The sequence below is a fragment of the Sarcophilus harrisii genome, chromosome 4, assembly GCF_902635505.1.
Source record: "Sarcophilus harrisii chromosome 4, mSarHar1.11, whole genome shotgun sequence".
NCBI lineage: Eukaryota > Metazoa > Chordata > Mammalia > Dasyuromorphia > Dasyuridae > Sarcophilus > Sarcophilus harrisii.
The window spans coordinates 204,200,978-204,228,843 of NC_045429.1; the positions used below are offsets into that span (position 1 = coordinate 204,200,978).

Sequence of the window (27,866 nt, forward strand, 5' to 3'; positions counted from 1 at the left end):
TTTATTATAAAAAATATTATTATAAATCCTCCAGAATTGTGGTCAGTCATTATGTTGATCTGAGTTCCTAAGTCATTACAAATTATTTGTTTTACAATATTTTTGTCATTATATAAATTGTTCTTGTGGTTCTGATCACTTTGCATCAGTTCATACAAATCTTCACAGATTTCTATGGAACCATCCTTTTCATCATTTCTTGTAGCAAAATAGTATTCTGTTATATTCTTATGCTATTCCCCAAATTATGGGTATTCTTTCAATTTCCAATTCTTTGTGCTCACAAAAAGGGCTGCTAAGAATATTTTTGTACATAGGAGCCCTTTTCCTTTGATCTCTTTGGGGTATAGACCTAGCATCTGTATTGATGGATCACTCAAAGGATATCCATATTTGGACCTACTCATTTGTTTTCAAAAGAAATCTGAAATAGAAGTTCTGAGAGCTCTATCTGATATATATATATATATGTAGGGTATCTGAAACTTCAATTTGAAGAAAGCCACTGACAGTGAAAATGTATTACAATCTTTTTTTTCTAAAGCTCTGAATAATTTCTTACAAATAAGTTTCTATCTTCTTATCAACACTATTCCTTTCTCCTCTACTCACTTAACAAAAAATTATCACTGAGCTTCCCTGTTGTGAGATAAACAATTTTTTTTTTGCTTGCTTAGTGCTAAGATGGACCGATTCTAGACACATTAATATAAGTTTTGAGTATTTAGTCAGAATTTCTTCAACCTAAAGATAGATCCAACAAATGAAGATTGCATTTAATTTATATATATATATATAGTCAAGCCAGGACAGCTGGTTTGCAAGTGGATAGAGTGCCAAACCTGAAGTCAGGAAGACCTGAGTTTACATTCAGCCATAGACACTTAATAGCTGTGCGATCCTGGGCAAGTCACTTACTCTTGTTTGCCTTAGTTCCTCATCTGTAAGATGAGCTGGAGAAATAAAAGGCAAACAACTCCAGTATCTTTTCTAAGAAAACCCCAAATGAGTCTGATAAAGAATTAGACATAACTGAAATGACTGACCAGTTAATTCAGACAAGAAAGACTACCTTGAGGCCTACCATAATTATTTAAGTTAGTTATGGAAATTAAATAATTGAATTACAGCTTTAGCTTTCTTATCCCTTAATATAATTGGGAACATTAAAGCAAGATAAAAGTCACTATATACTTCCAGATTCATCAAAGGATCATAGCTTTAGAGTGGGAAAGGATCCTTTCCCTTTACAGATATTATATGAGCAAACTGAGGTGAGGAAGGTGAAATGATCTGCCCAGTGTCACACAGCCAGTAAGTGACCAACCTTGGATCAATGTGTTAGTTTTCCTCTTTTTGACCATGATCACTATGAGCGTACTTCTATATGAGGGCTGCTCAGAATACCAAACATACCAGCCTACGATTTTATTTTTTTCTCCCAAGTACCTTATAATTTTTTTGAAAGCCTTTTCATAAAAGTAACTTTTACATCACCCTCTATGTCATATCTATCTATTTATTTATCTATCTGTCTATCTATCTATCTGCCTTTCTATCTGTTTGTCTATCTATCTATCTCTCTGTCTGTCTGTCTTAAGTGTAGGTCTTTATTCAATGCTCCCTCTATATATTTAGCTGTACCTCTCATACATATATGTACTACTTTGTATTATGGTTATTTTTGCATCTTTCACTAGAAGATGTAGCTCCAAGAGGGCAAAGATATTTTTTTTTTTAGTGAAACCTATTTTCTTCAGTGCTTATCACAGTGTTCTGCACACAGTAGATATTTATTAAATGTATGTTGAGTTGGATGGAATTGGGATACATTAATTCTTTTTTCCCCCTCAAATAAAAAGAAAAAAAATTGGTCCTTATTTCATTTTTAGGGAAAAGTGTTCCCCTAGGGTTTGCTCTTGCTGTGATTCATTGTAGCGACCTGCTTCCCTGAATGAAGGCTGTCACAAATATTTGTGGTCCATATTGCCCCAGGTTGTTGTGAGGCTGCAAGGAGATATGTCTAAAGAACTTGGTGAACTTTGTATTGCTCTCTATCATTAATTATTAATGTGTTATTTCATATTAAACATTTTTATTGTAAACAGAATATTAAACATCATTTATGAACAACCAAGTTTGCTTAGCAACAATTTATGTTTAGGTTAAATCTACTCTTTGCCTTTGTGAGATTAGATGCCTCATTACTTAGATATGAGTAATATCTGGGCTTTTCTTGAAAGACTTGCACATTAAATTCATTTATCTTATCAGCACAATGGCTCTCTTAGCTACTGTCTCACAGGTCATAGACTTAAGATACATTGCTTTAGACCTGGAAGAGACTTTGAGGACATCTAGTCCAACAGCTTTAGAGATTAGATCCAGAGAAGTTGTGACTTTCTGAATTTACAAAGATAGTAAGTAGTAAGACAGAGATTAAACCCAAGCTATGCAGCTCCAAATGAATCACTCCTCCTGGGTCACAAAATCAGAAAGAAACTGGAGGTGTTTTTATTAATGTTTTCATTTTCTTTTTCCATTCACTTGCTTAGAACTATTTTGATGGAAAACTTTCCCCTCAAGGGAAAATGCCTTGGATTGAATACAATCAGGAAAAAGTGTCCGGCACAGAATTCATCATTGACTTTTTGGAAGAGAAACTTGGAGTGAACTTAAATAAAAACCTTGGCCCCCATGAAAGAGCAGTGTCTCGAGCTGTGACCAAGATGGTGGAAGAGCATTTCTATTGGTAAGTCTGTTTTAGGAAAATGAGATATACCTAGTGAGTAGCATTTAGTGTGAGTCAAGAAGGGAATCTTCCTAGTGTCCTCCAAAGGAATATACTTAATGTTTGCCTTTTTTCATTTCCAGATATTCTCCCACCTCTTGAAAAGTTTCCCTCTGTATGAATTTGGTAGGGGAAATCTGTGATATGATTAGGTCTTGAACTTCTTACTCAAAAAACTAGAATAGGTTGAGGTAATAGAAAGGGATCATGAAGTTGGTTTAATAACAGCTCAGGAATACAATATGCCAGGTTGAAAGAATTATGATGCATCAGACCATCAGGAAATTGATGAAGCAATTAAAAAATAATAATTTTAAAAATTTATTTTCATTTATTTATTTATTTAGCTTTTCATTTTCTTTTTTTTTTTCAAATAATAGATCCCTTCTTTCTTTATTTGTGTGTATCTATACACTGATATGCATATATATTTTTCTATATATATATGCATATATATGTGCTTAGATATGTATATATGTTTGTATATATGAAACATTTTTAGACCAAGATGGCATTTAATGGTATTCAGGACACAAGCCTGGGAAGCCAGACACCAGACTTATAGCCTCAGAATTGCTGTTGATCTTTTTTTTTTTTTTAATTTTTTTTTTTATTTAATAGCCTTTTATTTACAGGATATATACATGGGTAACTTTACAGCATTAACAATTGCCAAACCTCTTGTTCGAATTTTTCACCTCTTACCTCCCCCCCACCCCCTCCCCTAAATGGCAGGATGACCAGTAGATGTTAAATATATTAAAATATAGATGTTAAATATATTAAAATATAACTTAGATACACAATAAGTATACATGACCAAAACATTATTTTGCTGTACAAGAAGAATCAGACTCTGAATTATTGTACAATTAGCTTGTGAAGGAAATCAAAAATGCAGGTGTGCATAAATATAGGGATTGGGAATTCAATGTAATGGTTTTTAGTCATCTCCCAGAGTTCTTTTTCTGGGTATTAGCTTTTCATTTTCAAAATACATGCATAGTTTTCAACATTCACCTTTGCAAAATCTTGTGTTCCACTCTCCCTTCCCCTGACCCTTTGCCCTAGAATCAAGAAATTCAATATATGTTAAACATATAAAATTCTTCTATACATATTGCCACAATTACATGAAGCAGTTTGAAGGCCCCAAATGAAAGAACCCTGGAAGCAGATGATGTGTCAATGTGTCTTTGACTCTTACTACTAATGTACTCTTGGACTCCCAGTTTTTTTTACCGGTAAAATGAGGAGTTTGGACAAGACAGCCTCTGAGATTCCTCCCTTTTCAAAATCTGTTACCTTATTAGTTCTATGGTTGCATGCATACAACATTTTAAATCTTAATTATGATTTTGCCTGGATGACTTTACTTTTCTTTGCTGCAGAATTAACATTTTCTTCTTGAGTACCTTAGAATTTCACATTTCTTGTTTTTCATTCAAAAGATAATGCTTATCAGTTATCCTTGTGCTAGCCTGAAAGTTGTGCTAAATTAAATTCTCCACATTATAAATTAAGTTGATTTGAGTTAGCCTTTTATTTGTTGTTTTTCACCCTAAAATCTTCTGGATTTTTTTTTTTTTGAGAATATGATGTCCTTTTTTTGACTCCCTACATAGAATTAGAAGTTTTGTTTTTTAAAATTAACTTTCATGGTTTCTAGGATCATAACTATAAAAGTCCTTTGACTTATTTGACATTAAATGTAATTCCTGTAATAATCATGATAATAAATTCATATAGTGCTAGTCATAAAGTTAAGGATTCATAATTATTATCTCATTTGCTACAAGAAGCCTGGGAGGTGGGTATTATTATTATCTCCATTTTAAAGATGAGAAAACAGAGACAAAGGTTAAATGATTTGCTTGTGGTCCCACAGCTAGTTTCTGAGGCAGAATTTTAACTCAGGTCTTCTTGATTCAAGGCCCAGCACTTTATACACTGGGCTTCAGTGAAGTAGAAACTATTTGATAGTCCAAGGGAATAATTTAGGATAGGAATTTATTCTTTGTTATTTTAGGCTTGGGATTGTAAACTGCTCTTCCATTCTATTTTCCTGCAGTCTTTGTGCTATGATCTATTCATCTGCCTCTTGGGATTGAAACGTTGTTATTGCTGCCTTTTTCCTTTTTGCAATATACATTCTTCTTAATTTTTCTGTTTTTACTGCTGGCCCCCTTTCCTCTTGGGTTGACTCAGGCTATTTCCCCTGAGAGGCACAGATATGGGGTTGTTGTGGTTTAGAAAATGAAGGGGGAAGGCTGATTGAATTGGAATTGGGAAAATTAGGAAAGATTTTCAGGAGTCATTTAAATACCCCAAATGTTATTCTTCCAATGAAAGGGGTAAAGAGGCCAGGAGGACAAGACCGAGTTGGGGGAGGAGGATGTACAGATAGACAAAGGGGTTTCTCACTGAACAAATGTTCTGGTCATGGAAACAACTGGGACAGAATTCAGTAAAAAAGCAGTTTCCCTTGTGACTGGGCTTTCTCATTAATATTTATGTGACTTCTGAGAAGAGTCCCATGCATCATATCTGCTGTACTGACCTTCCAGACACAAGTCTAGGCTTCTTTCAGAGTATTCCTCTCCCACCTCCAATTTTCCTTAAGGAAGAGAAATCTTTATGTAGCCTGGAAAAGTGACTGATAAGCCCATTGATGGAGAAATTTTTCTTCTCATTTGCCTGAAAAATTATCCCTAGTGAATACTAGATATTTTACATCCCTCTTCTGATGCATATCTAACAATAATGGTATTTGGCTGAAAAGGAAAACTAGTTACTCTCTTTTTCTATGCCCATCTTTGTGGAGATGGAGCCACTGTATTCCTAACACCTTTCTTCAGCCATGGCTTTCTCTCCAATCACTGCTTTGTACTCCCTTTTTAGGGCATACAATCTTTTCAACCTGAAGTGTGAATGAACTTTGGAGAGGTGAGTTATCCAAGACCCTTGCCTCAGAAAGGGACATTCTCCTCTTCCTATTTACCAAGATTTCTTTTCCCACCACATAGTTAACTCATTTATACCCAGAAGAATCCTGGATGGTCAGAATTTATTTTGATTTCTGCTTAAAAGTAGTTTAATAATATGCTGTAAGAGAGGCTATAGGGTCTAAGTGGATAGAGGTCTCATTGCAAAGCCAGGAAAACCCAGACATATGCAGGCTGTGTGACCCTGGCAAGTCACTTTTAATGTGACTAAGCAGTTATAAACCTGTTAATTTTCAGGAAAGTCATTGATATGAATATTAGTAGAGGGAGCTTCCTCCTCAGGAAATTCCCTGTACTGATGAAATCATAGATTAATTCCTTATTTCCAAAAATATGCTATCAATAAAAACTCTTTGGTTTGTCTCAGTTATGTCATCCCATCAAAATCTTAGCAACTAGAAAGAGAATCTTCTCTCTCTGTGTAGCCAATCATAGTCTCTCTCTCTCTCTCTCTCTCTCTCTCTCTCTCTCTCTCTCTCTCTCTCTCTCTCAAATGCTTTTGAACAAATAACTTACATACAGACATGTAAAGATATAGTAGTGCATTGGATTAATTACAATTTTATTTTTCTTCTGGAATTTAGAGATTGTTGTTGTAGTTGTTTTCAATTATGTCTAACTCTTGGTGAACTCATTTGGGGTTTTCTTGGCAAAGATACTGGACTGGTTTGTCATTTCCTTCTCCAGCTCATTTTACAGATGAGGAAACTGAGGCAAAACTTGCCCAGGTTCAAACAGTTCTTAAAATGTCTAGGGCCAGATTTGAACTCATAGAGATGAATCTTTATGATTCCAGGCTCTACATTCTATCCCTTGCCCCACCTGGGTAGAGAGAAATTCAAAATAGACTTGAAAGAAACAGAGATAAGGTTTGAAATAAAGAGAGCAGTCTCACCATTCCATTCTCTGCAAATAGGGACAGTTCCACCACTAGTGTACATTGGCTCTTGGTAGTCCCTTATTATTCAGCATTAGTCTTTTGTCTTTTGGTTTCATCCCTGTTTAGGGCAGCACCAGCAGTGCTTAGACCATATGAAGTCAGCATGCCATTCTCCCATTTTTTCTTGTATGTTTAGCCAATGGTCATTCCATGTTAAGTTACTGGAAGGCTATGGCAGGGCCTGGCAGCCATTCTTCTGACTCCACATATCACTGAAATTATGATTCTTCTCCCTTTGTGCCCCTTTGCAGCAGCAATTCATTTCTGGGGCTTCTTTTCACTAACTCTTAGCAGGCCTTATATTTCTCCTTAGCTCATCTCAGAGTAGATGTCTCTTGGAACATTCACTTATAGAGTTCACCACTCTTCAAGGTTCAAGCAGATAATCACTGGATAACCTCTAGCTAAATAATGTAGTTTTTGGATGTGACTTGTGATTTTGTTGACATAGGAAACTCCCAGGTCTTCAACTTGTAGTCTTGAGAAATTGCCTGTGAACAAGAGAAGTTACATTGATTGCCTGAAGTCAGACAGCTTGTATGTATAAGAAGTGAAACTGGAACCACATCTTGAGGTTGGATTGGAGGTCTATTCTGCAAAATATGTCCCGTATCTTTCTTACTTTGATATATCTCAATGATAACTTGGAACACTATGATAAAAGTAATAATTTTCTTTGATCTGTGCTTGATCAGAGAGTACCACTGGACTCTCTTTTGAAGTACAGATCACCTTTATCTTAAAGATAGTGGAAACTTGGAGGATCTCACATGAAAGCTACAACTGGTTTTAGCATCCATATTATTTAATTTGATTTAAGTTTAACTTTTGAATCTCCATGGAAAAAATGTATAGAGGATACCCTAATGAGGCACCTTGCAGTGGGATAGGAGTAAAATAAAGTCTTCCTCTCAGGGCCACCAAAATCTACTCTTTTGCTTGAATGGCAGTAGTTACACCCATGTTTTTTTATTTTTCCTTAAAAATGATTCAGAAATCTTTTTTCCCCTGAGGCAATTGGGGTTAAGTGAATTACTCAGGGTCACACAGCCAGGAAGTATTAAGTGTCTGAGGTCAAATTTGAACTCCGGTCCTCTTGACTTCAAGGCTAGTGCTCTATCCTGTGCTACCTAGCTGTCCCTCAAGTTAGTCTTAAAGTCAGGAAAACATGGGTTCAAGTCCATCTAATACATATTGGTTCCATGACTCTAGCAGGGCTCTAAGCAGTTTTATAAGAGTAAAAATATGTTAACTTGTGTTTGTGGAGAAGCTCCCTTACTTGGGAGATCCTTATATCAATGAAATCACAGACCTAATCCCTATTTATATATTTCTAGTCTTGAGTTTCTGAAGAACCAATTACTTATATAGTCTATATGGGAATAATCATTCTTATCCCACCTCCCACAAGTAAATTGGGACCCCAATAAAGTTAGTGATATCTCCCCTCAGGATTTTAGGGGTACCCCTAAAGGGTTAGGATACCTTTCTAATATTTTGCTCACATTCCTTTTCTCCCCATTATTAACTGTCAGTGATTGGTCTTCCAATATCATTTAGCCAGTTAACATCAAGTAGTCTTTACAAAGGAATATTTGCTGAAAATTTATAGCATGAACATACATACAAATGATTCTCTGAACTTGCCTTTTTATCACATAAGGTGCTGGGAAGAGTAGTAGCCTTAAGATTAAGGCAGTTGAAAAAACACTTTTGCTCAATCAAGTTTATTAATTAGCTGCTGATAAAGTCCTGTCCCCAGCAACCTGTTGTCATGGGGGTTCAGGGTGTCCCTTAGGTCACTCCCTCACGGCAATGCTGGCACATTTCATTTCTAACAAAATTCTGAATGTACTTTGGTTCCTGGACCCCTGGTAGCTAGCCATTCCTACTTTTTGAAGCATATAAAGTTGTAGCTGTGGGAAAGAAAAAATGCTAAGAGGCAAAACCAATGTCAACAAAACAGACAAGCAAAAGACATCAGTCCATGTTTATATGGGTTAAAGATGGGTAGTTAGACAAATGGCAGGTGGAATTTATTGTTTCTGCTTCTCTCAGAAATACGGCTTTATGGTGGGAAAGATCTCTCACTTAGAAATCCACAGCATTTCATCCTAATTGCTCATCATCAGGGAAGGAAAAGGGCCTATGTTCCCCCTTAGAACATCTTTTATATGCCTCCCTGTTCAGTATAAGACCATCTCTTTATTATGTGATTAGAAAACTGGAAACAAAATACTTGGGCACAATTCAAAGCCATGCTGGGATATAGATTGGTCTCTCATTAGCCAGTTTTTTGGCAAAAATATTGGAATGTTTTGCTTTTTCCTTCTTCACTCTATCTTACAGATGAGGAAACCAAAGCAAACAGGATTAAGTGATTTGTCCAGGGCCGTACATAAAGTGTCTGAAATCAGATTTGAACTCCGGGAAATGAGTCTTCCTGACTCCAGGCATGGCACACTATCCATTGTACCACCTAGCTGTCCCAATTTAAGGCTAGGATCTTGGATTTAGAGTGGAAAATGACTTCATGGAATGTTTAGTGTATAGAGTATTAACCTAGAGTCTGTGGATAGATTTCAGGGGGGGTCCACACATTTGGATGGGACAAATGACATCTTTATTTTTGCTAACCTCTAATTTAAATGCAGCATTTTCTTCACTTATTTTAAAATATTATTCTGAAAAAGGTTCATAGGTGGTTTTGTCAAACTTCCATGGATGTCTCTGACATAGAAGGGCTTAAAAATGCCTGGTATAATCCAGACCTTTCATTTCACAGATGAAACAGTTCTAGAGAAGCTGAATGATTTGTCTATGTTTATACAACTAATAATTCTCAGAGTCTGGATTCAAACAAAGTTCATTTGATTCTAAATATAACATTTCTTCCACAGAACCACATTTGTCGTTATTTGTTGTTGTTCACTGTTGTTTGGTCATTTCAATCATGTCAGACTGTTTGTGATCTCAATGCTTTTTAATTCTAATACTCTATTTTAAAAGTGTTCAGATATGCACTCTGTATTGCAGAGTGAATTTTCTTGCATATAAAATTTGTGCAATTATATTCCACTTGCATTATAAAAACTATTATTGGAGTCTAGGAAGGCAAAATCTCTTTACTTCCTTGCTTTCACTTGATGCCTCTAAGACTAAATGCAGAATAATATGAGCAAAGATAAATTAGAATTCAAGGTCAACTTACTTGAATCAAATTGATAATAATGACTAGTATTTATATAGCACACTCTTAAAATTCTCAAAGAGTATCAAATTCTTGATCAAGTGCGAATTACTGTCAGACTACTGTCAGACTACATTCATACTATTTCTCATGTCTTAAAGAAAAGTTAACTTTTGAACAGTGAATTCAGATTATGTAGATTATGTGCTGTTGATGAAGGTGGTGGTAAAATAAATTCCTCAGGAACTCCTCAAATGTGGAAAAAGGCTCTTTTAAAATCACATGAACAAGCCCTGATTATATCTCTATTGATTACTTCTCTTTTTCTTTCTCATTTTCCTCTTTTCTCATCAGTTGATACACTTAGGGCTCACTGTGCTGTAAATTATCTGAAATGACAAAAGAGTTAAAATTTTTTGTTGTTGTTTAGTTGTTTTTAGTCATGTTCAATCTTCATGACCCCATTTGGGGTTTTCTTGGCAAAGATACTGGAGTGGCTTGCTAATTCCTTCTGCAGCTCATTTAACAGATGAGGAAATTAAGTGACTTGCCTAGGGTCACATAACTAGAAAGTGTCTGCAGGCCACATTTGAACTCAGTTCCTCCTGAGTACAATCCAGCACTCCATCTATTGGTTCACTTAGCTGCCCCAAATGATATCTTACTCTCTAAGAAACAACAATATTCAAATGAACCCACTAAACAAACCATTCCTTGGTTTGGTTTTTATTCTATTCTTTTGTGAGAAGTAGTGTGGTATAGTAGATAGAGAATTGTCCTTAGAGTACAGAAGTCATGGATTCAAGGCTTACTGCTAATGAGGAAATAGTTTTGTGATCCCTAGTGAGTGACTTAACTTCTCAATATCCTAGGCAATATTCTAAGTTACAAATCAGTTGTTGACAAGCAGCTTCTATCTTGTCAGTTCCCTACATTGCTAAAATCACTGTCAGAAATCTAGACCAAACAAATTCAACAAAATCCCACAAATTTTATTAAGAGGTAATAGAAAAACTGTCAGGTTTGATGTTTATCTTTATTTCCTTTAAAAAATTTAAACTTCTTCCTTCATTCTGTGGCATCCTCTTACTTTTCTCTTCTGAATTCTGAAGGCAATTAATAGGAATTAATTAAATTATCTAGCTCTGGTCCCCTTTCTTTGGACTAATCAGAAACATCGCGAAGTTCAGGGAAATGAGTGTTTCAGCTTCCTGAAATAGACTCATAAGATGATACATGATGTTAATTGTTTTGCCAACATTAGTTTACAAATTGGACCTCACTGTTATCCCCAGTCAACAATTCAAGAGTTCCTTGGGCTCTTTGCCCAGCAAGAACTGTCAAGGACATCAATTTCCAGAAGAGACACGGGGGAAGCAAACTTTCCTCCCATTCCTAGCCCCAGATTATTTCCCTTCTTCACGCTGTATCTGTTAAAAATATTTTGGCCCAAAGTAGAAATTCCAAAAATGGAATTTATTCAACTGAGTCTCTTTGTGTGTGATAGGAACTAAATATAAGTGAGGGAAGCCATATGGTACAAAGGAAGAGTGAAGATTAGGATAAAGGTCTCAGATATGAACTTGGTAACTTAGTATATGTGTGATTTTAAGCAAATCACTTAACTTTTCTGTAAGATGAGAGAATTGAACTGGTTGCTTCCAAGGCCACCCCTCCCAGATTTTGTGAATGTAAATTATTTTGTTCTAGGACACCAGGATTCCATTAGTTTTTTAAGTTTAATTCATTTTTTACCTTTTTCAAAAAACTCATCAACTATTGTAATTGCCATAGGTGATAGTTCTTCTCTGAAAGAATCAATTTATCTCACATGAACGACCTTTAATTTTTTTTTAAATAATAGCTTTTTATTTTGAAAATACAGGCAAAGATAGTTTTCAGCATTCTTCTTTGCAAAACGTTGTGTTCCATATTTTTCTCCCTCCTCTTGACAGCAAGTAATACAATATAGGTTAAACATGCAATTCTTCTAAACATATTTCTACATTGATCATGATGCATAAGAAAAATCAAATCAGAAAATAAAATAAGTATGCAAACAACAACAAAGATAAAAATACCATGTTGTGATCCATATTCACTCCCCACAGTCCTCTCTCTGGATGCAGATGGTTCTCTCCATCACAAGTCTATTGGAATTGACTTGAATCACCTCATTGTTGAAAAGAGCCAACTCTGCCATAGTTGATCATCACATAATCTTGTTGTTGCTATGATGACCTTTAATTTCATTATAATTCTATTGCCTATCATTAGATCAACTCTAATAAAATCATATTCTTTGGTGATAGATAACAGATAACAGTTTATTGAATTATTATAAAAAAACTAACATCTTTTAGTCATTGTCAGTCATATTTAATTTTTTAAATTTTATCCCATAGTATCTTTAAACAGAACATAAATTAAACAGGAGGCCCCAGAAGAAGACCATTTTCTATGAAGTCCTAAAGGAACAACCCAAATAATTCACTCAAAACACCTCTTATGTTCATATTGGCTATAGCATATCAGAGAGAAAACCTTAATTAGCTATTGATCTTCTGAAGAGTAATAAATATTACTACTGTTGCTGCTAATAATGATAGTTAGCATTTATATAGCAATACTAGGCACTGTGTTAAACACTTTAAAATTATTATCTCCTTTGATCCTCACAACAATCTTGGGCTATTATTATCTCCATTTTCAGATGAGGAAACAGGCAGAGATTAAATCACTTGCCCAGAGTTACACAACTAGTAAATGTCAGAGGTTGGCTAAGTCTATTAAATTAAAAAAATTCCATCTATATACCAGATGTGGACAGATGTTTCATTAAAAGAATGGAATTTATAAGTCCTATGAATTTTTTGGGGGGAAGAGTTTTCTATAGTAAAAGAAAAAATCCCCAAAGCAGAAGAGGAAGCAAAAAACATATTGAATAAAGGAGCAAGAAGAACTGATTGCACAGGTTTTGTAGAATAGTGCCATGACTTATGTACAGAACCTTTTAAAGCAATATGTAAATGTGATTTGTTGTTGTTATTGTCTATGAATACAAAATGGTTCAGTATTTGGTCATTGTCAGTCATGGTTGAATTTTAAATTTTATCCCATAGTCTCTTAAATTTAATCCCATTGCATTCGAATATCTTTTTTTTTTTTTTTGAGGCCAGAAAAAATTGTTTTTGCTAGAATTCAATAAATTCTTAAAGAGTTATTTGCAAATGTCTCTGGAGAATCATTTATATCTGATACTCTCATTAACTTGTTTCTGCATCCTTTTAGGACATTAGCCTATTGTCAGTGGGTGGACAATCTCCATGAGACCCAGAAGATGCTTTCTCTTAGTGGTCCCTTTAGTGACCTGCTCAAGTGGATTCTCTGCCACCTAACGAAAGGCATTGTGAAGCGTGAAATGTATGGCCATGGAATTGGTCGCTTCTCTGAGGAAGAAATCTACATGCTGATGGAGAAAGACATGCGATCTTTAGCAGGGCTTTTGGGTAATGTACAATGCATTTTATTTTATGAAGAATTTTTTATTTGGCATCATTTTGGGGATTTTTTTTCTTTATGAATCACAGTGTGGTATCACCGTTAAGTAGGAAAAAATGCTGGGCCTTTTCCTGAGGTTCTGAAATTTAGAGATGTGATACTATTTTTTACTATTTTAGGAGGTAGGAATTATTGAACTCAGCACCCACTTAGCCAGGATCGTTGTTGTTTGTTATTTAGTCTGGAAAATTATTATTTTGCTGATGAAGTCCAAGTCATCCAAAAAGAATTCACAGGCTCAGGCCATCTTCAAGTCAAGAGACAAATCTTTACTATAATGCTTTAACAAGCAGGTTAAGTCTCCTAGCACAACTTGGAATTTACAAGGGGAGATGGGACCTATGTGGGAAAAGACCCAGAACAATATGTGCTAACTGTGCTAATTGTGTACATGAACTGGTGAGGGGGGCAGTCCTGTTTATACAACATAGCTTCAATTGTATAAGGTATAAGGGCACCAGTATGGATGACTCTGCTAGGAGAAGAAAATTCCACAGGATCAGTTTGACCCTGTAGACCCCAGTTCCTCATGGGGATCCACTCAGATACTGGGTTGCTGCCAGGGACATTGTCTTTTGTTGGAATCCATTCATGCCATCATTAATGTTTAATTTCTACTGTACTGATTTTGCAACTTAATTGATGTTATGCTGTACTGATTCTTATAACTGTTAGTATTAGCCTGAACTCATCTTGCACAAAAATTAGTTCTGTCCTAGTCCTAATTGGCTTAAAAGTGTGGCTATAGCTCATAAGGCTAGCCCCCTGGGACATCTATTTGTTGGCTGTATTCCTCAGTCAGTTTAATAACAATTGTTTTGTTCTCTTTAAACAGCCCAAAGAAGGCTTCTTGCCTGTCCGTGTGCAATTAGGGGTGGTTTGATCATCCAAGAGGGTGATGAACTGGGTGGTTCTGATATTCTAGCCAAGATAATAAGCAGCAGTTGAGTTTCATAAAGCAATTAATATTCCCTTATTGTTAGAGAGGGATGTGATCAACCACACTTGAATGCCAACCCACTTTCCTCAGTTGTAGACAATTGCAATTTCTCTAACTACCTAGAGATCCTCTTTCCTTTATATCAATAAAAAGGCCCTTTCCAATTAGGAAAAGTGGCCTTAATGAGGGGGCCAGTCTGACCTTTGTTAATAGATATATTTGTGACTGTTAAACTGATTTTGCTTGAAGAATTATATCAGGTCATCCAGTGATATTGGACTCTTTGCTGTTTCTTATACTTCTTATAAGAAACTTCTTATACTTGGACTTATGCTGTTTCATATATATACTTCATATATACATATAAAGTGCTTAGACACTTCATTTTCTATCTTGATTCAGTGGATAATCTTCATTAATTTCTGAATGATATTGTGGGATTGGTAAGAGATTCTGAGGAAAAAATAAGTGACAATACTTGAGGAAAAACTTAACTCATTTGTTAAAGATGAATTCTCTTCATTTTGACAAAGCAAAAATTCTTTGAATACTATATATTTCATAGGTAATAAAAACTTAGAGGAAGATATGTGGATCCAAATTGGACCAGGAAGAGTCAGACATACTTGAAATGATGGAACAACAATAAAAACTTACAGCAAAGAGCAATTTATTCCTGGTCCTGAGTTTTGTACTTTGGAAGCTCATTTATAAGGTGTTCAATTTCTTTTTCTGAGGTTTAGCTATTTAAATTCTTTATTTCTTGTTCTGTTAATCTGGGTATCTAATTTTTTTTCTGTAAACATTTTTCCATATCACTTAAAGTATAAGCTTTGTTGAACTGGGCAAAATAATTCAGAAAATTTTCTTTTTTCATCTGTTGTGAATGTTCCTTTTTTTCATTTTTGAGCATAGTAACTTTTTAAAAAATCACATTAGGTAGGAGTTTGTTTTGTTAAATTTTAAAAACAGATTCTATTTTTGTTCACTAATTCCACCTATTTCTTGTTTTCAGTTTTATCTCTCCTTTGATTCTTTTAGAAAATAAATTTCATTTTTATTTAAGGTTTTTCATTTATTTTAATATTTTTCTACTCTTTTCTTCTGTGTTTGACTTTCAGTGATATCACCCCTCTATGATCTTTTGATCAGCTTGAAGATTCTCTATTCTATTAAAGATTCACATCTCTAATTGCCTTTTTACACATGTTGAACTTAATGTCCTAAAGCTATCTTAAACTTAGCATGTCCGAAAAAGAATTCATTATTTTTCTCCCATTCCAAAAACTCTACCTTCTGAACTTGTCTATTATTATCCAAGATACCACCATTCTCCCAGTCATGAAGGCTAGAAAATGCTTAGATATTATCTTTGACTTGTCATTCTCACTTATTTCACATATCCAATTTGCTTCCAAATCTTATAATTTCAACCTTTGAAGTATCTCCTATCCATTTTGCCTTTCTCCTTCCCTCTATAGCAGCTGCCTTCGTCCAAGTCCTCACTTCACAATCATCTTCTGCTTGGTCTCCCTGCCTCATCTCACATTTTTCTAGTCCATTTATCACTCAGCTACTGAAGTGATCTTCCTAAAGAACAGATCTGACCATATTTCTTCCCTACTTAATAAATTTCACTGGTCCTTATTATCTCTAGGATCAAATGTGGAATCTTCTTTTTGACTTTTAAAGCCCTTTACATCCTGGTCCTTTCCTACCTTACCAGTCTTGCTCTTTACTTCCTTTCACATACTTTATCATCCAGTGTTCCTGGGCTCTTTGCTGTTCCTTATATTGGATACTTCATGTTACATCTGATTCAGTGGCTAATCTCCATACAGGAATGCTCTTCTTCCTTGCCTCTGCTTCCTGGCTTCCTTTAAGTCTTAACTAAAACTCCCCCCTCTGTAACCAGCCTTTCTTGATCCTCCTTAATGCTAATGCCTTCTCTCTGTTGATTATCTCATTTGTTCTGTATGTATCTATATATATCAGTGTAACTTCTTGTATGCTGTCTTTTTATTAGACTGTGAACTCCTTGAGAATAGGGATTATGCTCTTGCATTTATGTTCATGATGCCTCATATAGTGAATCACACATAATAATTTAATAGATGCTGAATGACATAGGTCTATGCATTTATATTAAAAATGTTAACTATATTTCAATATAATTGGTTTCCTGGGTTATCTGGGATAACAAAAACTCCTCTTGAGCTAGGGCATAGCTCCCAGAGCATTATTTCAACCGTTAATAAAAGAATTTTATTGATAAACCCCCTTTCCTTGACTGTCTTTCTTTTTAAAATTTTTCTAATGATAAGAAACTATTGGAACATTAATGAATAGAGGAGTATACACGTGATGAGCACTGAGGTTTTTCAATGGACTCTTTTTTAAAAAGATTTAATTTTAATTAAGCCTGAGAAGAACCAGAGTGAGCCCATATGGGAAAGAAGTATAATCTCAATATTGGTTACTCTTTAATTGATGGCTTAAATCACAACTAACACTTAACTTCTCTTAGTCTTCTAATAATAATAGGTTAACTTTTAAATAGTATTTTAAGGTTTGCAAAGTTTTAATTTTATCCTTATAATAATTCTGGTTGATAGTATGCTATGTAATAATAATTGCCCTTGTTTTACAGTTGAAGGAAACGAATTAGACAGGTAAAATAACTTGCCTAGGGTCATACAACTACTAAATATCTGAGGCTAGATTTGAACTCAGATCTTTCTAACCTTCTGAGATTAGATGAGGAATTGAAAATGAAAAAAAAAACTTTGAACCAAAAATCTAGTACAGAAGGGAACTCAAAGATCATTTAGTCCAATCATGGTCTTGGAAGGTAAAGTGATTTACCAAAGATTACAGAAGTAATAAGTGCTAGACATGGGATTTGAATTCAGATCTTCTAACTTCAGATCAAGCACTTTCTAATGTACCACTTTTCATAGTTGACACACCTATGCGTGAAAGATGATTTTTAGTGGTTTCTTTTTTTTTTTAGTGACAGATGATCCTTTTTATATTTAAAAATAAAACAAAAATAGAATAACCCCCCAGATATCTCTTTCCAAAACAAACAAAAAACCTACAGATTAAATAAAGTTTATAGTGAATATACCCAGCAAATATCGGTATGTGCAATTAAATACTGTATCACAATCTCAAACAAATCATATACAAGTATTCCAGGGGACTAGAATGTATAAAGGAGAGGTAAGTTTTAACTCATGGGATGGGGAGACAAGATGGGGGAAGTGAAGTGAGGGGAGAAATCAATTTATTTTTTTCTTCTTCTTAATTCTGTCCATGTAAATATATTTATAAAGACTCAAAAAAGGAATTCTTTTCATTTTTCAAGGGAAATTAAGGGAAGCTCATCTAAAAGAATTCCTACTCTCACTGAAGGAAGAGTTAGATTTTGTAAACCTTGTTAGTGACTTAAGTCTTTCAGTAAGTTGCATAATATGACAAATATGAAAATATGTTTAAAAGGATTACATATATTTAACCTATATCAGACTGTTTACTGTCTTGGGGAAGCAGGAGTAAGGGAGGGAGGAAGAAAAATTTGGAACTCAAAATTTTACAAAAATGAATGTTGAGGAGCAGCTCAATGGTGCAGGGGATAGAGCATCAGCCCTGAAGTCAGGAGGACCTGAGTTCAAATGTGACCTCAGATTCTTCACACTCCCTAGCTGTGTGACCCTGGGCAAGTCACTTAATTCCAATTGCCTCAGCAAAAAAAAAATGTTGAAAACTATTTTTACATATATTTGGGAAAATAATTAAAATATATTTTCAATAAGTGACACAAAGGGCCATGAAGATATGCCTGTTGTGTATGAGTGACTACAGCATACTTGCAATGATGACTTGATTACTAGAATATAATAGGGTTGAAAGAGTCTTGGATTAGGAGTTAGAGATTTAGGATTAGGTTCTAGTTGTGCTATTTAATGCCTTAGTTGTCTTGAGCAAGTTATTGAATTTCTCTGAATCTCACTTTGTTCATCTGTAAAATAGAATTGGACTAGCAATCCACTATTCTGATTTGAAGTGATTTTGGAAGTATCATTAAAGAAGTGTATTATTGTAAAAGAAGGTAGGCTGGTCCTTCATTGATAATGAGGTGTGATAAAAGCAGTCTAAATGTTGAACTGGTACCCACAAAAATGTTGAAGATGTAGAAGATGGCCTCTAGTGTATTGTTATGGGAGGCTTAGACAAGAATCATAGGGATGAGAAGGCATGAATAGAAATGGGTGGTGATATATGTTAGTGGAAAGAGTACCCACATTGAAATATTAAAGAAATGACTTGAGTAGAAATCAAAAGGCAAGTGTCAGGTGGGGAGTTCCTCTGTGGGAAGACATCTTTCAAACCTTGGTTCCAGTGGTGAATTCAGTAATGATAGAAAACATTTGGAGCAAAATGTCAAAAAGTCCCTTGATCTTATTCAAGCTGAGAGGAGCATTGGAAATCACTGTGTCCAACCTTATCATCTAACAGAGGAGGAAATTGAAGCCAAGCGAGATTAACTTACTTGTCCAAGGTCTTACAGTGGCCAAGTTGGCCTTGAACCTAATTCTTCTTACTTCCATTGCACTACATAAAAGCGGGCCATAAATGTTGGGTTTCGTGATCTGCATATAGCAGAGGGTTTTGGGGGTCAAAGGGGACAGTAGAGATAGGGAGAGAGTATTTGAGAAAGGATGGGAATGAACCAGACTAAAAGAAAGTTGGAGTTGAAAAAGAGAGGAGAATATATAGTTTATCAAGAAAGTAAGTTAATCGATTCAGAATTGTAGGAGACCTTAAGAGTAGGGGTTCTTACTTTTGAGGGAGGTCCATAGCTACCTTTGTTTTGGTGAATTCTATGGACTCCTTTTTGAAATATTTTTAAGTGTATAAAATACATGATTACAGAAGAAACCAATGAAAGAAATTATTATTTCTCTCTTGTATTAATAACTAACTCATTGAATCAGGACCAAGGTTTCCCCTTTTTTTTTACTTCCTCATCTATAAATCAATCAACATGGTAAATTTTGCTCAAAGATTTACTCAGGCTAAGATCTAATCAGACAGTAAAAGAAAATCTAAGTTTGGACTAATGGAAGGATTTCTGCTCATTGTTTTTACTCACACAGGTCTGCAAAAATGTGGATTCTCCCTTTTATCAGTTAGGTCATGTGAAAATTGACAAGTCTATTTAACATAGACTTGCGTGATCCCAAATCATATACTTCCCAAACCCTTGTTAGAATGAGCCCCACATCTCATTATAATATTCATTCTCTCATTAATTATTAACCAGTCAGAGTTGATTGCTACTCTCAGGAACACCTACTCTTCCTAGAGAATTTAAACTATGAACTTGATACCATGAGGGGTTTTTTAGTATTCTAGAGTGTCACTGACCTCTTTTTGGCAATAAATATACTAGCCTTATTAATCAAATGATTAAATTACTCAGAAACTATGTCTCTCGAACTTTTTGAATGCCACACCAATTGCATTTAGATGCAGTTAGTAAAATATAAATAAGAAACAAATCTGTAGACTTCAGATTAAGAGTACCTGCTTAGAAACCAACTCTCATTTTATGGATGAGGAAATTAATACAATGAATTATTACTTAAGGAAAGATTTGAAATAAGGAATTTGTGATTCCCAGTATAATGGTCTATCCACATTACTACATTTGTAGCTCTTTGATACTGAAAAAGACATACTTGTGTCATTTTTTAAAAATTATAGCTTTTTATTTACAAGTTATAAGCATGGGTAATTTTACAGCATTGACAATTGCCAAGCCTTTTGTTCCAATTTTTCCCCTCCTTCTCCCCATCCTCTCCCCCAGATGGCAGGTTGACCAATACATGTTAAATATGTTAAAGTATAAATTAAATATACTTGTGTCATTTTATACTGCAATGGTGGTATATAGAAAATAAAAATGTCTAGTTTATGATCTTCCCTTGAGGCTTGCAAATTTCAGTGTGTTCCAGGATCTGAATTTGATTGTGGGCTTAAATACTAGTTATTTGTGTGATCCTGGGCAAGCCTCTTAACCCCAATTACTTCCAAAAAACAGTCTTAGAACAATCTTAAGCTCTAAGAGTTACTAAAACTTAAAATTTCACTGTGTTTTGGGTAATGTTACAATGACCCTAAGACTTTTGGGATACCCTATATGTGTAATTTTAAGAGAATAGATTTTTTTTTTTTGGCCATGAGATAATGTTTGATTAGAACAACAGCATTAAGAATTTTTCTCCAAGTACACATATATCTTGTGACTTGAAGACTAAAATGCTGTAGAATTTTAAAGAATTACTTATCTTGTTAAGTTTCTGCAAAACAATTATAATTATAGCATTACAGATAGGAGTGTGCTGGAGCCAGCTCCAATCAGCTTGAATGGATAGTTAAATTTTCAGGGTGAACATTATCACCTTGGAAATTAGTAATCTGCAAATCAGAGCTTGGTATTACTATTTTGTTGATTATCTAGACTTAACAAAGTGACGGAGGAAGTGAGAACAATGCAGATAAAACTGAAGAATGTATCCTAAATACATTTTTTTTCCTCAGAAAGTTGACTTGTTAAATATTTACCAGTGTGCCACTGATTATAGCACTAAAGCTAGTGCCAGAAACCACCTACTATGATTCCCCTCTTACAAATGAGGAAACTGACACCAAAGTCACAGCATCAGAGGCAGGATTTGAACCTGTAACTTTAGAAATAGATTTCTTTCATTTAGAGTTTTAATCCTGTCTTCAAGCTGCTTTGTACATTCCTTATGTTTTGCACATTCTACTACTAAGTTTTTACAAACTAATTTCAAGAATTCTTTTTTCCTCTTCATTTGAAAAAGTTATATGTAATATAGATTGGATCATGAAATATTTTAATCTTGGCTAATAGAGACCCAAGAAAAGAGATATATTCAGCTAGATAAGATCTGAGATTTGGAAAAACCCATCCTGGGATTATCAGCAATTTGAACAGCTTGTTCTTTTAGACTATAACAGTAGTCTATACTACTTTTTTTTTTTTTGCATTTCTTATTATATTGTATTTTTAAAAATAATAGTCTTTTATTTTTAAAATATTTGCAAAGATAGTTTTTAACATTCACCCTTGCAAAACCTTGTGTTCCAAATCTCCCTCCCTTCTTTCCACTTCTCCCCTAGATAGCAGTGATCAAAAATACATGCTAAACATGTGCAATTCTTCTATATACATATTTCCACAATTATAATGGTGTATAAAAAAAATCAGATCAATGATTTTTTTTGTTCAGCAAGATAGTTGTATAAATATGCATACATATATTGGATTTAACATATATTTTTAACATGTTTAACATATATTGGATTACTTGCCATCTGGGGGAGGGAATAGGGAAATTTAGAACACAAGATTTTTTGCAAGGGTGTTGAAAAATTATCCATGAATATGTTTTGAAAATAAAAAGCTTCAACAAAAAAATAAAAGAAAAATCAGATCAAAAGAGAAAAAATGCAAAAGAAAACAAAAGTCAAGCAAATGACAAAAAAGTGAAAATACCATGCTGTGATCCACATTCAGTTACCATAGTCCTCTCTCTGGATGCTGATAGCTCTCTCCATCACAAGTCTATTGGAACTGATTTAAATCATTTCATTATTGAAAAGAGCCACATCCATCAGAATCTATCATTGCATAATCCTGTTGCTGCTCTTTCTATATTTTAAAAGAGTAGAAGCAATTAGGTGTCACAGTGGATAGAGCATTGGCTTGGCATCTATAAAACCTGAGTGTGAATTTGGCCTCAGACATTGATCAGTTGTGTGATTCTGAGTATGTCACTTAAAATCTATTTGCCTCAATTTTTAATACCTTTAACACTTACCTCACAGACTTGTGAGGTTAAAATGAGATGCCATATGTAAAACCCTTACAAATTTTTTTTTGGATGAGGCAGTTGAGGTTAAGTGACTTGCCCAGAGTCACACAATTTACAAACTTTTAAAACCTATATAAATGTCACTACTACTACTACTACTACTACTACTACTACTACTGCTGCTACTACTACTACTACTACTACGATAATTATTCAGTCTATAAATTGATTTTCAGAACACATTTATGAGATATTCAGGGCAGGGATTATTTTATAAATGAGGAAATTGAGGCTCTGAGAAGATTGCTTTAATGATTTCCTTTTGTTTGCAGGAACACATTTCTCAATTTGGCATTTAATCTGCCTTTCCTAGCCTTCCAGGCTAATGACACATTACTACCTCTCATATACTCTAAGTTCTCCAAGTCAAGCTTGGGCCTTCTGGCTGTTTCTGGCACATGACATTCCATCTTTCACCTGTGTGCCTTTTTGTAGGCTATCCCCTAAATCTGGTATGTTCTTTCTTCTTGTTGAAGCATTTAGAATTTCTACCTCTCTTCTTAATAGTTCAAGGGCTTTTCTTGATCTTTTATAGTGTTCCCCACCTTGTTTGTTGTTCCATACCCTTTCCTGCTTTTAATATTTTAAAATTACTTTATAAATAGGCAGCTTGATATTATGAATAGAGATGGGGCAGTAGAAAGACCAGGGGATTTAAACCTTATCTCTGAAATATACTGGCTATGTGACTCTTGATCAGTTGCTTGACTTTTTAATGCTCTGTAAATTACAGGGAAAGTGCCTAACTTCATTGTTAAGAGTTTGGTTACCTGGAAATTCCCTATATCAGTGAAATCACAAATCTAGTGCCTATCTCTTTTTCTAGTATTTATTTTTTTCTGTGTTTGTGTTTGTTGGTCCTAGGAATCAACTTCACATATTATTAAATTCACCTTTTCTTTAGTTTGAGAAGATTATATCAGAACCTAGGCTTTAAGTATCTCTTTAAGAATATTTTGATTTCCTTTAATTGCTAGTGGAAGTTGAAATAATTGCCTTTTAAAAGCCTGAATGTTATTATTTAAAAACATAGCATGAATCTTACTATCTACCTTTTAAAGGAGGGTTGTTGTTTTTTGTTCTTGAAGAGGACTGTGACTTTAGGGAAGCATTGTCATGTGATGACATGCAAGTGAATTGGATTGAAGTGAGGAAGGGCAGTGTAAAGTCACCAGCCTCATTCTTTTCTCAGGAGTCATCTGGGTCCAGTGTCAATATGTAGATCAGGACAATATGGGTATGCCCATGAATATCTCCATAACATGGATATATATTATCTGCCTCACACTACTGATGGGAGATTAATGAATTAATGAGAAGTCATTTATTAAGCACTTATTATTTGGAAATTATAAGAACTGAGTACTGGGAATAAGGATAGAAAAGCAATAAGTAATTCACATTTCAGTAGGGGAAAAATATTTATTTATTTATTTTTTATTATTTCATTTATTTATTTATTTATTTTATTTAATAGCCGTTTATTTACAGGTTATATGTATGAGTAACTTTACAGCATTAACAATTGCCAAACCTCTTGTTCCAATTTTTCACCTCTTACCCTCCACCCCCTCCCCCAGATGGCAGGATGACCAGTAGATGTTAACTATATTAAAATATAAATTAGATACACAATAAGTATACATGACCAAACTGTTATTTTGCTGTACAAAAAGAATCAGACTCTGAAATATTGTACAATTAGCTTGTGAAGGAAATCAAAAATGCAGGTGGGCATAAATATAGGAATTGGGAATTCAATGTAATGGTTTTTAGTCATCACCCAGAGTTCTTTCTCTGGCGTAGCTGGTTCAGTTCATTACTGCTCCATTGGAAATGATTTGGTTGATCTTATTGCTGAGGATGGCCAGGTCCATCAGAACTGGTCATCATATAGTATTGTTGTTGAAGTATATAATGATCTCATTTCACTCAGCATCAGTTCGTGTAAGTCTCTCCAGGCCTTTCTGAAATCATCCTGTTGGTCATTTCTTACAGAACAATAATATTCCATAATATTCATATACCACAACTTATTCAGCCATTCTCCAATTGATGGGCATCCACTCAGTTTCCAGTAGGGGAAAAATATTTACAGGAATATTGTGCTGTGGGTCATATTGAAAGCTCCTTACATACCCAAGGAGTGTGTGAGAATATGGGATAGTGTGCTAAGGAAGGACTTTGGTGACAAGAACTTTCTCTTCTGGGTTCTCAGTATGGCCTAGATGATGGTTGTGAGGGCCAAGCTAGAGGCAGGGACAGTAGTCTGAGGAGGAGGTGCTGAGACAGTTCTCAAAACTCTTGAACTTATTTGGTAATTGATGGTATTTGGTCACTGATTAGTGTTGGTGGTGTAGGGATGTTGGGTACCTTCTTTACAAGGATTCTTTCCCTTGGGGATGGCTGCTAGGGCCCCTTCATTTAGGCATGGTCCTTAACACCCTCCCCATGTCCGTCATCCTGGGCTACTCATTGTTCCTCTCACCCATCACTGCATCTCCTATCACTGCACCTTTGTATGACTCTTTCCACCCACCAGGTAACTCTCCTTCCTCACGGTCAAGTCTGAGGATCTCCAGCCTCGCTCAGATTGAGCAAAGAGACTGCTGGATTTATAGCCTATATTCTAAAGTATTATATCTGGATAGGCTGAGGGCCCTGGAGTATAAAAGGAACATATATTTCCTTTTTGTTCTTTATGGTACCTTGATGCTTTAGCTAGGTTGGCTTGTCCAGAATGGTAGGAGACATGACTTGATGTAGTGGCTAGAGAGTTGGCTTTGGAATTAGTAAGATGTGGATTCGAATATACCTTGTATTCTGTGAATAAATCTACAAACACTTATTAAATCACTACTTTGGATTAGCCATTATACAATGTGCTGAAAATATAAATACCATGAATAAAAATCTTTCTTCTCAAGGATTTTATGTTGTAATGCAGGGGGCAGCAAATAAGTATATTCCTATAAATAATAAATGGAAATAGGTTACAAAGTCAAAAGAAGGTGACTCCCAGGAAAATCCATCCTCTTTCCAGGAGGAAAGATACTAGGACCCAGCTGAGTAGTCACATAGTAAAGATGCTTAATTTAATCCTTAATGCATATAATCCTTTGGGAAAAGGATAATCCTAGATAATAGTTAAATTATTTGGATCCTGGTAGCACTGGAGGATATTGGCATTGAGCCTAGTCTTTTAGGACCCTGCTGAGACTGAACCCACTGGATTCATGTTACATTTCAGGGATACTCTCTGCAAAGCCCGTTGGCAGAGAAGATTGCTTTCTATGTTCATTGCTGCCATCAATATTAGCTAGAACATGACATTTATTTCATTCAGTTTAACAAAAACTCAACAAAGGTACTCTTCTGAGATGCTGGAGAGCCAGGGAGCCCTATTTAACCACAGAGTGAGGAAGAATCTTGACAGCTATACTATAATTTTTATTCTGCTTACACAGTTTTTTAGCTTTCAGTTTGGTGGGGAATGAAACAGGGTTTCACTGTGTGGCTCATTTGCAGAGAATTTTTATTTGTTTTCTTTTTTTGAGCTTCAGGGTTCCAGTTCCCTACACACATATAAATATGTACATTGAAATAAAAATTCAGAAATTGGTAACCTTATCTGGTGAATTAACTTCTTAATTTATTAATTAGGATCATAAATTTTAGGGCCAAAAGAGACCTTAGAGACCATGTAGTCCAACCTCCTCATTTCTTTTTCTTTTCTTTTTGTAAATGGCATTTTGTTTTTTCCAAATACATATAAAGATAGTTTCCAACATTTTTTTATAAGATTTTTGAATTTCAAATTCTTCTCCTCACCTTCCTCACTTTCCTTTTCCCCAAGATGGCAAGCAATCTGATATATAACCTCCTCATTTTGAAGATAATGAAATTGAGTCCAGAAAAGTATTAAGCAATGGCTTATAAATGATTAAAGCATTTATTAAGCATTTAATATGTACTAAGAAAACACTGTGCTTGGTACTTAGTACAAAAAAAAGAATATTGTCCCTGCTTTCAAGGAGTATACATTCCAATGGGGAGATAACATGTGGAAGGTTTCAGCTGCAAGTAAGATGAGAACATCCCATGGTCCCTAATATGTACAGCAACAAAGCAGATTGTAGTACCTCTTCTTTATCTTCCTTCTCTATGTGTTAAGTATAGAAGATCACAGAGTGAAAGAACGCAATGTTCTGTTTGGAGACATGTGAAATTGTTCTCCATCTAAAGATTTTTGTGTTGGCTTTTATATGAGCTTAAATTCACTGGATAGGTTATCCAGGCTGTTCTGAAAAGGCAGTAAATTTAAATGAGGAGGAGCTAGGGGTCCTAAAATATCATTCTATTTATTTGTGGTTTGCTCCTTAGTGAGTCTCATATTGTAGCAGAGAGAACCGAAATGGCTGCAAAGATCAGTAGGAACATAATTAAGCACTAATGGGATGGAATGTTCCCTTGTTTCCAATAAAGAGAGATCTATCTGTGAAGTTGAGGGTCATGGAAAATGGACATTTTTTTCCCCTGATAATATATCCACATAGTAATGTCAATTGACAACTTGGAGTGGCCCACAATCTTTCACATGATAAGAGAGGATGCAAGTGATTCAGATTTAGGAAAGAGTTGAAATTGTGTATATGATTTAATGATTAACTCACAAAATTATCATTACTTTTAAGTTCTCTTTATCTCAGACTCCCCAAATGGTCTTGGAGAAGTACTTTTTGCTCTTTATTTACATTATTAGAAAAGGAGAGAGTAGTGTCTATGCTAGCATTACTGGAATTGTTTATAGATCATGTTGATATCCAGAAACAAGATTCAGTCTGTCAGTAAAAACAAAACAAAACAAAAAAACCAACAACATTATTATTGATTTTTATTTAATAGGTAAATGGAAAAGAATTTAGGTCCTTGAAAAATCAGATTCCATTTCTCATTAATGTGTCTCTTCAGTTCCCAATAATGGAAAGAATTTTCTGACTTCCTCCCCCCAAATACTAGCATCTCATGTTTGGTTGACTGAATTGCTCTGTCTGCCAATTGGAACACTTGGGACTGTAGTCAGAGGACAGAAATGGAGCTTATGTAGCTGGAAATGACCAGGCAGCAGAGAGATCTGAGAATTTATTTTTATAAGTACCTTCAGTTCTCTGGAAAGTTTCCTCCTACTTTGGCAAGCATATGCTAAGAACTATTATCTGATTTTGGTATGACTGTGGAAAATTTGTATTTATCAGAGGCAGATTCTGGATTATAAAAGTATGTCATTAGTGGCTTTAAAAGAATAAAAAAGTTGTATTGCACACACACACACAGACATATATTGTACAAGATATGGGTATCTGTCATAACATCTAATTCTCATTTATTTGTATTGATATTTTGATCCACACCTGCGATTTTATTGGTATGAGAAATGCTAGTGAGAAAACTCCTACTAATAATGATTGT

General features: G+C 34.8%; 1 protein-coding gene across 3 annotated transcripts in view; it reads left to right on the top strand.

The window, feature by feature from the left end:
• Window positions 1–27,866, top strand: part of FAXC (failed axon connections homolog, metaxin like GST domain containing) — a 68,781-nt gene that overhangs the window by 18,491 nt on the left and 22,424 nt on the right. For all 3 annotated transcript variants that reach the window (XM_031964497.1, XM_031964496.1, XM_003769309.2), the window contains 2 exons: window positions 2,556–2,752; window positions 13,218–13,435. In XM_031964497.1, the coding sequence (XP_031820357.1) occupies window positions 2,556–2,752; window positions 13,218–13,435 (415 nt within the window). The remainder of the gene's footprint in view (window positions 1–2,555; window positions 2,753–13,217; window positions 13,436–27,866) is intronic.